A 12,743-nucleotide genomic window follows, 5' to 3' on the forward strand; every position below is an offset into this window, starting at 1 on the left:
TGCATGCATGCATCCATCCGTGGGTTGATATAGATCGGGTAGACCTGGCCCCACCATCTTGTTCTTGTTTTCCAGTGTTTCCCTTGCTCTTTTGGCTTATTTGTTCCTCCAAATGAACTTTGTAATCAAATAAGACAAGCAGACAAACTAGAAACTTAATAGTCTCTTGATTAAAATTGTGTTAAATATATATGTTGATTATGAGACAAAGGCTGTCTTATGAGGCTATTCAAATATATTTGTGACTTTAGGCATGTGTTAATTTTCTTATTTCGGTTTTGGATGTTTTCAGAAAGCTTATCCTTGGAGATCTTCCTTTCTCCCTCCCTTCCTTTTTCCCTTCCCTTCCCTTTTCTTCCCTTTTCCTTCCTTCCTTCCTTTCTCCCTTCCTCATTCCATTTCTTCCTTCCTTCTGTCATTCCCTTCAATACTGTAAGCAGGGGTCCTTTATCAACATTTTCTATAATTTTGTCTGAATACATGAAAACTATTGATTTCCATATGTGATTTTTTAACTTACTACTTTTGTTTACAGTAGATTTATAACAATTATTTTTGTATTTCCAGATACGTAATCTGAGTATCTATAAAAAGACTGTCACTTCTCCTTTTTAGGCTGTGTGCCTCTAGTTACTTTCTCTTACCTAATTTCTGGGGCTCAAACTCTAGGACTATGTGAATTATTAGTAGAGATAGTGAAGATTCTTGCTTTTGTTCATTTTGTGACCTGACTGAAGTTCTAGTCAGTGTATTCACATTAATTACCTTTTTCTAAAAAAATAAATAGAGTTTATTTTGGATTTTTTTTCACATTGTCTTTTAAATGAGTAGAGAGATTATATCATGTTTATTTTTTTAGCCCTATCATGATGATTTTACACAGACACACACACACACACAAATAAGTTTCCTACATTGAACCACTCCTGCATTTTTGGATTAAGCCACTTGGTCATTATGTACTTTCTAAGTATGCTATTGGGTTTTCTCTGCTTATGTTTTTTTAATTTTAAAATTGATATTCATAAGTGAGTTTGTAATTTTTTTTCTTTGGATGTGATCTTTGTCAGGTTTGGGAATCACTTTTATACTCACTTCATATAACAAATTTGGGAGATTTCTAGAGAAATATAAGTAGCATTAGGATTGTCTGCTTTTTAAAGGATTCTTTTGAGAAAACATTGGATCCTGCTGTATTTTTTTCTTGGGTGACTTTTAAATACTTTTTTCTCTTTATTTTGTAAAAATTGGTATTTTAGAATTTTCTGATAAAATTTTCCATTTGCATTGGGATTAATTTTGATGAATTTAAAATTCTGAATTACTCAAGATCAGAACCATGTCTCTTTTGTTTCGTTTTCTCAGAGGCCAGAGTTACTGAAAAAATTAGTCTCTCAAAAATGTGTATAGAGTGCATATTATACAGTGTGTTAGGCAAAATGTCCACAAAGAACAATTCAGTTAACAAGTAGCATGTATGTACTGCCTGGAAGAGTTGGTGGATGGAACATATGTGTTTATTTTCACTTCCTTCTAACACTTCACATAAATAATAGTGAGTTATTTTTTTAATGGTCCTGTCAGTCGGCAGTTGATCATAGAAACACCTCGACTCTTACCTCCTTCAAACCTCAACTTTAATAATGAGGTGATCATGAGAGATCTAAATGTGCATCCGGCCAGGAGTTAGGGAAGCTAAAGGAGTTGGTAACCCAGCTGGCTTGGCTGCCCCGCATTCACATCTAAAGTCAGAAGAGTGACAATGCGTGTCATCTACAGAAGCACTGTGTACTCTGCATTGGCCTGACAAGCAGAAAACAACAAGTGTGTGCCATGTCATTTACACCTTCCAAATCTTGTATCAAATATCTTTCTAAATCATAGATGCTAACAAGACCAGGAGAAAAGACCTAAAGACATTGACATGAGGATTTCCCGCTAAGTTGTCCAGCCAGATGACCCTGCAGTAAAAAGTCTAAGAGGGGTGAACCACAAAGTTTTGCTAAGCTCTAACCACCAGTATTTTAAAGACTCCTGTTACATATGAGAGGACTTAAAAGGTCACCTGACATCTCAGAAAAGAATCTAACATGACAGATAAAGCAGAGACCAAAATAAAACACAAAACAAATAAACCAATTTAGTGCTTGTGAGCAGGTGCATGCATGCACCCCTACCATGGAGGAAACATTATATACAGAGAGAAAAAAAATATGTAATAATAAATAATTTCAGAGGTTTTAGAGCTATATTCCATTAATGAATCAAAAATTACATTCTATTAGGGGGAGGGTATAGCACAAGTGGTAGAGCACATGCTTAGCATGCACAAGGCCCTGAGTTCAATCCCCAGTACCTCCTCTAAAAATAATTAAAGAAACAAATAAATCTAGTTACCTCCGCTGGCAAAAAAAAAAAAAAAAAAAAAAAAAGAAAGAAAGAAAATGCGTTCTATTAAAGAAAAAAAATATTCAGAGGCAGGGGGAAGCCCTCTAGGGAATTTAAGAATAATACAGATGAAATAGCCAAAACCTGGAAGTAACCCACATGTCCTTCAGAGTTTTAATTATTAAACAAATGATGGTATATCCATACCATGGAATACTGCTTAACAATTAAACAGAAATAAATGATTACTGCATGAAACAACTTGAATGGATTTCAAGGGAATTATGTTGAGGGAAAAAGCTAGTTTCAAAAGGGACTGCCCAGCCTGATGGTGGAGGGGTGACCTGGGGAGACATCTATGCACCAGACGGGATGGACGCAGTTCCCAGGTCAGATTGGTACAGAAGACAGTTCTTCAACGAAGTTGAAATCCATAGAATACCTGAAGTGCCTAAATGTTAAAACAAAATAATTACTATTAGTGACATTTTCAAACATACACAAAAAAGATAGAATAGTATAATCGTGCCCCTAAACCCTCCCCTCGGTTTCAACATTTATCAATATGCTGCCAATTTTTTTCCAGCTACCCTGCCCTCTTTTCATTTTCTTTGATGGAATATTTTAGAAACAAATTGTCGACATAATCTTTTTACTACAAATCCCTCAGAAGTATCTCTAACAAAGATGAACATTTTACCTTTAAATAATAACCACATTACCATCATACTCAACCCAAATCAAAAATATCTAAATTAAAGATGCCAAATCTGATTTTAAGTGTTCTGGGTCTCTAAATTTTTTCTTTGGTTTGATGGAATCAGGATCCTGACAAGATCCAAACACAGTGTTTGATTGATTTTTCTCCTGCATCCCTGTTCTGTTGTCGCCATTTATTTCTTGAAGAAATTGAGTCAGATGCTCCCAGAATCTGGATTTAACTGATTGTATCCTTGAAATGTAGTTGAGCATGTTTTTTGTTTTGTTTTTTAACTTTTTACTGCAAATTATTGTTTAAAGCTCAGGACTTGATTCGACTGAGCTTCAAATTTTTGGCAAGAGTATGTCTTAGGTGGTGCTGTGTATTTTTTATTGCCTCCCATTATAAGCACCTTAATCACTTTTGGAGACTGATCGGTGAGTTTGGGTATTGTTAATTTAATTCATCCACTAAAAAGCCCCCAGCAATTTCCCATCTAATGATTTAGCAATCCTTGATGATCATTGTCTAATTGTTTACTTCGCTGGGGATTATAAAAGGATGATTTTCGAATTCTATTATTCCTTTTGTACTTTCTGGCTTCAGTCATTCTCTAATGACATCTTTCATGAACTATTAAATTACCATCAAATACAGTCCACACAAGAAAGGCAAGTTGTGATCTGGGTTCTTTCCAGTTCTCAGAATACAATTTTATTCTCTAGCAACCTCCACAGGTGAACAATGGATTTAAGTAGAACGATAGATGGGAAACAGATATATAGACAGATAAATAATGAGCCAGTAGGTTTTATATATTTAAATATATAAAACAAAAATTATTCTTTCTGAGTCTCAAATTATTCCATCAGATTGGCTCCTCTGCCAGTTTTGACATGACTCCAACTTTTGGAAGCTTTCTTGGTTTCAGGCAAAACAAGCATTCTGATCTCATCCTGCCAAATTGGGACTCAGTAAAACCCTTCTTCCTTTTGGTGAGAAATTGTATTTAGAGACTGTAGTCTAGAGGTTGCTTCTAGTGCTTTCAGTGGTCCAGAGTGAAAATATATATCATCAAAAATTAAATTATGGTTGGCTACAATGGCTTGTAGTAACCTGTAATGAAACAGAATATGTATATATATATAATATACATAGTATATATATATAATACATATCTGAATCATTATGCTGTAGACTAGAAACTAATACAACATTGTAAATCAACTATACTTCAATTAAAAAAATGCAGAAAAATTTATGAGCTCATAATGATATTACCAACTCAAATTACGACTGCAGAATTTTATATATTTTTGCATTTTGCATTTTATCTTTTATGGTAAAATTTTAGTTTTCTGTTGTCAATAGTATAAGTAGTTACTAGCTTTTGCCTGCAATCTGTGTGTAATAGCTTAATGAATCAATAGCAATATTATTTAACAATAAGGCTATTTAATGTATTTTAAGATTTTTGCTGTGTTTGATTTTTTTCTGATAGGTATAGCCTACTGCTTACTACCAGTCAAATTATTCTTTTAACTTCAAATATGTTTAAATCTATGTGTTCATAATAAAACTAAAAATATTCTTAGTGGTCATTTTGGAGGATACTAGGAACCACTTCAGTATTTTGAAAGTAATGAATTAAAGACAAAACATTAAGCATTTATCTTACTTTTCCTATACAATCTTGTAGCTTAGGGAAACCAAATAATTGATGAGTGATACTTTATTTGTATTAAGTATTCCCACTAATATATCAAGAAGGAATGATAGAATTAAATCAACCACTTACCAGCTGGTGTGTCTTTGGGCAAAGACCTTGTTTTATGAGCTCATTTACAATATCCATAAATAAAACCATTTGTTACCGGGCCTGACCCTCAGAGCTCTCCCAGTAACTGAACTTTGGTTTAAGGAGAAAGCACATCAGGACAGCAGGCTAACTGAGGCAGCGAATGACTCCATCGTCTCAACCCCTTAGTAAGATAAAAAATTCTTTGCACTGCAGTGTGGCCCTGCTCCTTGAAATTGGTGACAGAGTCCACTTCTGTCCTGTCGCTCTGTTTTCTTTTAGGTCCCTGGGACCTTTTGCTTTGAGTTTGGTTTGCTAAGTGACTTGCTTCGGTCAAAGGAGCATCCGCAAATCAGAGGCCTGACAAGTATTTGCCCAATTGCTGCTCTTAGAAACTTTACGGTGGACACGTGCCTGCTAGAGTTTGAGCCACTACATGAGGGAGACACCCCAGCCTGGGTCAGCAAGTCCCATTGACCCGACACTGACTTCAGATGAACGAGCAGCCCTCACAGGACCCTCGAGCCTGGCTAAGAACCATCCAGCCTAAATCGCTGAATCCTAAAATGATTGTTGTCTTAAGACAACCCCGGGGTGGTTCGTTACCTGGCAATGGGTAACTGATAATACTAGTATTATAGATGAAACAAGATTACCAAGTATTGGTTGATGTTGAAACCAGGTTTATTTTATTACTCTCTGTATACTTTGCATGTATTTGAATTTTTTGATGAAAAGAAAAAGCTAAAAGAAAATACTGAATTTCAAAATCACTTGAAATAATTTGCAGTTGAATTCATTGATTTTAATTCCCTTTCAATATTTAGGAATTGTACTTCTTCTTCTAGTGGACTTAATTTTGTATTTTAGCTATTTAGATATGTATAGCGTATCTAAGTTAAAAATATGCCCTTTTCAGAAAGGTCTGGCTTGCTTCGTCTCTGTCCCCTCTCCCCCACTCCCTCTCTCTCCATGGGTATCCCCTTAAAGTAGTTTTCCCTTGAGTATTTTAGAAGGCTTTTTAGAGAGTTGTCAATGAATTTGGAGTTAAATTTGTGATATATGCTTAGAAAAAAAGGCAAACGAGAGAGAGAGAGAGAGAAAATGAGACTATTATTAATTTCAAGAAAAAACAGCTACTCTTCAAGGAAGGAAATAACCACGTTATATATTAAATATTATTATATGTGTGAATGGCCTGCATATTGTCACATTACTGTAAGCAGTGATGATTGATCTGCTAAAATTAGCATACAGCTATAACGGCAGTATGGGGGATGGAAAGTTCTTTGTGTCTGGAGAGAGTGATAAAAAAGCTAAATCCTCACCTTTCCTATTGGTAAGCGAATAGATAACCTGTAAACATGGAAAGCCAAGAAGCAGCAACATAGACGTGCAATTTGGAGACACGATAATCAATATTAAAAGAGCGAACTAAGAACTAAATGTCATTATCTCTGCATAGAAGGGGGGGGGGCGTATTGGTTTCTCATAACAAGTCTTGTGATTCATGATAAAAACTGAGAAAGAAATCAAGTAAGCAAATACTTGACCAAAAAAGAGGAGGCAACATAGCATGAAACGATGCAATAACACCTCCACCAATAATAATAATGGTTTGTATTTATCAAGCACTTCCCATGTGCCAAGCACTATGTGTGCTGTACGTGGATTAACTCTTTGACTCCTTACTACATGGTATAGACTGTTTTCACGCCCAGAGTCACAAGAGAAAGTTAATGCTTTGAGAGTTAGCAATTCATTGCTGCACAATGAGTTATAACAAAACTTAGCATCTGGAAACCCCAGACATTATTACCTCATAGCTCTTCTGGGTCCTTGAGCAGCTTAGCAGGGTAGTTCTGGCTCAGTCTCTTACGGGGCTGCAGTTAAGATGCTGGCCAGGGCGGTAGTCATTTCAGTGTTTAACTAGGAGGCCTGCTTCAGAGCTCACTCACAGGCAAGCATCAGAAGCGCCCAAACTCACTCACATGGACCTCTTCGAGGGGCTGCCTGAGGACCTCGCAGTTGGCTTCCCTGAATGCAAGTCCTCCGGGAGCACCCAAGATGGAAGCCACTGTCTTTTTATAATCTGGTCTTGACAATGATGTCTATCACTTCTATCATATTCTGTTAAAAGCAAGTCCCTGAGTCCAGCCCACCTTCAAGGGGAGGACACAAATTCATGAGCAAGACATGAACACGCCCAGGTGCTGATGAGTTACCTTAGAGGTTGTCTACCACAGGGGAAGTGGCTTATCCAAGCTCTTCCAGGCTGGAGATGGTAGACCTATGACACAAAACTACCCAGTTTGGTTCCAGGGCTCATGTTCGTAACCAGTGTGACCCCTACCTGTAAATACCTGGGCAATAATTACTCTGCACAGGGCAACAGCCTTTCGGATGGCTGTCATGTTGGGAGCGTGGGGCTGGTGGGTCAGGTACAACACATGTAAGAACTGACTTTCATAGGTGTGACACACACCCAGGTGTGTTACCCTGTCAGTGACACACACCCAGGTGTGTTGTCAGGTTTGGCCAAGCAGAAATAATCTGCATGTTATGCTCAGTACATAAGGAACAAACCAGGACCCTCCCTCTGACCTTCCCACAGCTTCAGAAAGTACATATGACTGCCAGGGAACATTACATGGGAACAAAGATAACCTTGAATTCTCTCTAATTTGGGAAAAGTCAAACCCGCTCAAGCTTTCGAACTTTTGGTAATGAATTATGTGAAGCACCCCTCACACTTGATTGTGACAAACTGTGGCTTCATATTCCTGAGATGCAGCATTCATCTCAGGGGCACGTTGGCTTGAGTGAGGAGTTGGCGCTATGTCTTGAAAGCTGTTAGGAGCCACTGAAGTGTTTTAAGTATGAGACGATGACATAATTGGATGTGTACCAGCTGCTCAGAGCTACATGACTTTGTCTAAAGCATCAGACGACATCCTACTTGCTCATGCACAAGACAGCAGATGCCTCCTTTACACCCCACCAAATTCATTCATGTTGGTATAATGAGATTTATATATTTCTTCTACCTGCAGATTGTTCAGAGTCCCTGTCTCAGGATAGCTGTGTCTACCCCTCTCTGAGCACATAAAGATCTTTGTGGCTGCAGCCATGGCTGCAATCTTTCTAAAGCACAGACTCATCGCCTCATCCTGGGTCTGTTGTCTGGTGGCAATCACACTGTTGACACCTAATAAGGGCTCATGTTCTTACCCACAATGTGACCCCCACATGGAAATAACCTGGGTAATTACTCTGCACAGAACAACAGCCTTTCAGACGGCTGTCATGTTGGGAGCGTTAGGTCAAAGAACACTATTAAGTCAAAGCGAGCTAAATTTGCTTGGACACCTATTACCTGGTACCAACTGTGCTGAGCTCTGGGTAGACAGAAATAAGATAAAGTAATTGATTTTATTACTAAAAAGTCATGACTGTATCTATTCAGTCAGTTTTTCATTCACTAATCAAACATTTTTGAATTCCTGCTGTGAACATGGCATTCTGCTGGATGCTGGAATACAACATCCAACAAGACAAGGCCACTGTTAGCGAGTCCAAACTCATTCTGCTCACTGAAGGACAGGCCAATAAATCTGGAATGAGGTGTTGGGGCAAGGAATAATGACTTTATTTGGAAAGCCAGCAGACCAACAAGATCGGGGACTCATGTCGTAAAGAGCCGTCTTCCCCAGGTCAGAAATCAGGCTCCTTTTATACTAAAAAGGAGAGGGGGTGTTGTTGGTTGCTGCAAACTTCTTGGTGTCAGAATTCTTTGTTTTTGCAACTGTTCACATAGGTCAGGTCACGATGTTCCTGTCACCTCAAATAAACTAATGTTATTCTCTGTTCTGCAACTTTTTATCTCTGTATGAATGGGAAAGTGTTACACCCTTAAAGGTCAGAGCCTTGAGAATGGGCTGTCCTGTAGATTTCAGGTTCTAGGCAACATTCTTTTACAAAAAGTGCAGAACCAGCAAGACTGAGCATGGGAAACAGAGCACAGGGTTAGAACTAAAGGAACAAATTCAGAATGGAAGCAGATTGGTTCTTTGCTGTTGCACCATCACTCTTAGAGATTCTGTAAACACTAGGGGAGACAGAACAGCATATGATGGTTCTAGCTTAGACAGGGAGGCATAAACATCAGCAAAGGGAAAGACCATGTAAGCGGTCAAGGGAGACATCTTGGAGGATTGAACTTCTGAGCTGTTTGGAAGAATGAACGTGAGGATGAAGGGAGATGTAGCTCCATCAAACATTGGGGCGCTGGTTTGTTAAGAGCTGGGGAGAGAGTTGAGGCTGCAGGAGAGGGAAAGAATATAAGTAGGGGATTCTGCTCCCTCCAAAGGGAAATGCAGAGCCAAGCATCATTTCCTCTCTGCTGCCTTTGTGTCTTTCCAGCTGTCTATGAGCAATCCTGCGAGGCGTACAGGCACCAAGGCAACACAGCTGGTTTCTTCTACATCGACTCAGATGGCAGTGGTCCCCTGGCACCTTTCCGAGTGTACTGCAATGTCACAGGTAAGTGTACAAAGTCCCCCCTCACGCTTCATGTCGTGATGTGATGGTGCAGAGCAAAGGGAAATCCACCGGAAGGGGACACTTGTGTAAATACAAATTTTAAGGACCAACTTTGGGGAGGGGTCTGGCAAATGGCATTCAGGTAAATAATCAGAATTAGCAGTTAGGTTGTTTTTCATGATTGAATTGAAGACACCTTGTTGATGATGGTTTTGATAATGTTCCACTGAACCAAGAGTTAATTGTCCAGCATTTTTCTCCTGCGCTTGCCAAGGACACTTCTCTCCTAAAGGTCAAAAGCAGGAAAAAGAGGAAAATAGCCAAACAAACAAAAACCAATTGTCAAAATCAATAGGAAACTCTGACTCAGGAAGTGAGAAAGCTCAATGTGGGTCTGGCCCCGAGGGCTGTGCGATTCCCACCTGCCCTCTGAGCTGCAGTCCCACATCTGTGAAACGGGAATGGTACCTCCAACCTCCTGGAGCGGTGAGATTAGACAGTTACATGTCTTGGAGCAACCAGCCAGGGGAATTATCCAGTAAGTGCCTAACAACAAAAGTGGACTATTTCTGTCTTCCCTGCCAACCTCATAATATCTTGCCACTTCTTTCTAAATTATGTAAGGACATAGTAAGAGTCAATTATTATGTAGGGTTAGAAATAGCATGTGATCATTAATTTATTCTACAAAAAAATTCCACACCCCAAACCTGATGTAACAGTTATTTAAAAATACAGTATGCAAGCACTCTCTCCACTGCGAGTATTATTAATCGGCACATACAGGTTTTTTGCCTGTTTGTTTTAAGCACTGGCCTTTGAAGATGCCGGCAGAATTGTGCAATGAAGCAGGAAAGTAGGGGCCTCTTAAGGGTCTTTGAGTCCTCAGGACCCAGGCTTCTCTGCAACACGGTGACCACACCCGTGTAGCTCTTTCTGTAGCCAGAAAGGGACCTGGGATATGCAGGGAAATAAGACAAAGTCATTGTCATTCACGAGGTGGTAATATTGGGGGGAAAAAAGTGCAATATCACAGGTAGAAATGCGGGCAAATCATTGCCAAAATGGTGCTTGAGGACACTTGACCATTTGCTCATCTGAACAAAGGGCCACATTTTTCCTGCAGAGAATGCTGGTGACATGGAATTGGATGCCATTTCATTTCTGTGATACTTTCTCTCTCCAAAATGTATGCTCACTGCTTCTCAATAGCCCTATAATGTAATTAGAAATTGTATGATTGTTTTCTTTGCAGGGTCGTGCTGGGCACTAATGTCCTATACACCTGGTCAGGAAGTGGGCTCCTAGGTAGATGTCCGTTACTTTCAAAATGTAATTAACATAGGGATCTTGGGGAAATCATGCTAAAAAGAGACCTCCCAGACCCTGAAATTCTAATTCAATCAATGCACCTTTACTGAGCTTTACAAGTGATTCTGATGCAAATTTTCCCTGGTCCACACTTTACAAAGAAATGGAGGGAGTGATCTGGTTGCAGAATAAGGCAGAGGAGACCAGTGCCCGCTGAGTGGTGGGTGTGAAGATAACAGCAGGACTAGCGGTGATGCGTAGCAATTACTCAGCCTGTTCCGTCTTTGGGAACTGGACTGAGAATTGACAAATACCATCCCTTTTAATCCTTGCAACAAAAATCTGAGGCAGATATTTTTTCACTCTTATCTTACATTGAAGGAAAGGGAATGTGAGAATTTCATGACTTGCTTGAGGTAATAAATACTGGGTCTAACAGTCAAGGCTCAGGAAGCCAACAAAACCTGGTGCAGTAATCACCTATATCACTAAAACATTGATTGGATAATTTGAATTGCACATGTTTTGCTTTAAATGGTGATTTTTAATGAAAAATAATCCATGATAATTATAGAAAATGTAAGGAAAAAAGGAAAATATGAAGAAATGTTAAATTCATCTTATAAACCATGATCCAAGGATTGCTATTGTTATTTTATTGTTAGAATTTCCTTGGGATTTTTTTTTCTATGCACGTATATGTGTGCTTTTCTCTGAATGTGTCCTTTTCTAAATACATATTTTGACGTTATGCATTTAATAGACAAACATAGACATGGCCTTACATCATGAAAATATATTATGAAATTAAAATATATACATTAAATATAGCTTCAAATTTAACTCTCCAACGTAATGTAAGTATATTGACACAGAAGGTCTGGCTGAGTCATGGAACTCTCTGCCTCCCTTTGGAAAGACTTCTCTCAGGGTTTCTGTTTGCTATTTTGTCCAGGGATGGCTACAGATGAATATTTACTTTTTCAGTAGGGGGGAAGGAATTAGGTTTATTTATTTATTTTTTAGAGGAGGCCCTGGAGATTGAACCTATGACCTTATGCATGCTAAGCATGAACTCTATCACTTGAACTATATCCTGCCCCCCGAATATTTACTTAAGTTGCTGTTTTGCTGAAGTGATCTCAAGGAAATCAGGACCTCTACATTGTGTCCCGGAGTTGATAGGCTGTATTGTGCATAACTGGAGATTTCTTTTAAAGATGCTCTTCTGGTCATATGCAATTGCGAAGTATGTAGGTTTTTCGGTTTTGGTTTTGGTTTTCTAAAATACTTTAGCAATAAAAGCAAACCTCTGTGTAGGCTGAAGTATATCATTCCCTGTATTTAACTGACAAACATTTTTAGTACATAAATATGATGCTGATTAAATACATATTTTTATTAGTAAATGTTAAGCGTTCTTAAATAGGAGTGACTTACGGCACTAGGAAAAGTGTGGCAAAGTGGTCCAGGGAAGAGAGTGATGGAGGAGGGAGGAGGAAAGAAGGGAGAAGAGAGGAGGGAGGAGGTGGGAGGGAGAAGATGGCCCAGGAAGACTTGCTCTGTGTTTAACTCCAGTTTATAAAAGCATGACACTGTTGTTCTCCGCACTTTTCAAGGGCATCACTGGTGTAATAACACGGGCAGCGTAAGCAGCGCTGGGAGGCAGGGCGCCTGGGTTCTCTTTCTCTCTGCACTTCGTGCCGCTTGGCTGAATGCTCCCTACCGGGCTGTGCATCTCTAAAATAGGGGTCTGGGGCCAAGGGGTCCCACACACCTTCCTCATTTAGAATTCCTCGAGATCATCTGAGTATAAAAGGAAAAGAGGATATTTCTCCTCAGTCTGCAGACACTTGCAGGTGAATGTCGTGAGGGTGAAGGCCAGGTTTTAGTCGTGGAAAACTGCACTTGAATCCCAGCTGCAACTCTCTTTATGTTGTGCCCCAGGGGAACATTAGCTCCCCATTCCTAGAGGTGAGGCTGTACCTCACCCATCCTGGGAGA

General features: G+C 39.2%; 1 protein-coding gene across 1 annotated transcript in view; it reads left to right on the forward strand.

Moving 5' to 3' along the window:
* CNTNAP5 (contactin associated protein family member 5) overlaps positions 1-12,743 on the forward strand; it is a 735,160-nt gene that overhangs the window by 482,634 nt on the left and 239,783 nt on the right. Inside the window, 1 exon segment of the mRNA XM_032479187.1 lies at positions 9,309-9,428. Coding sequence (XP_032335078.1) covers positions 9,309-9,428 — 120 coding nt within the window.

The sequence above is a fragment of the Camelus ferus genome, chromosome 5 (assembly GCF_009834535.1).
Source record: "Camelus ferus isolate YT-003-E chromosome 5, BCGSAC_Cfer_1.0, whole genome shotgun sequence".
Taxonomy (NCBI): domain Eukaryota; kingdom Metazoa; phylum Chordata; class Mammalia; order Artiodactyla; family Camelidae; genus Camelus; species Camelus ferus.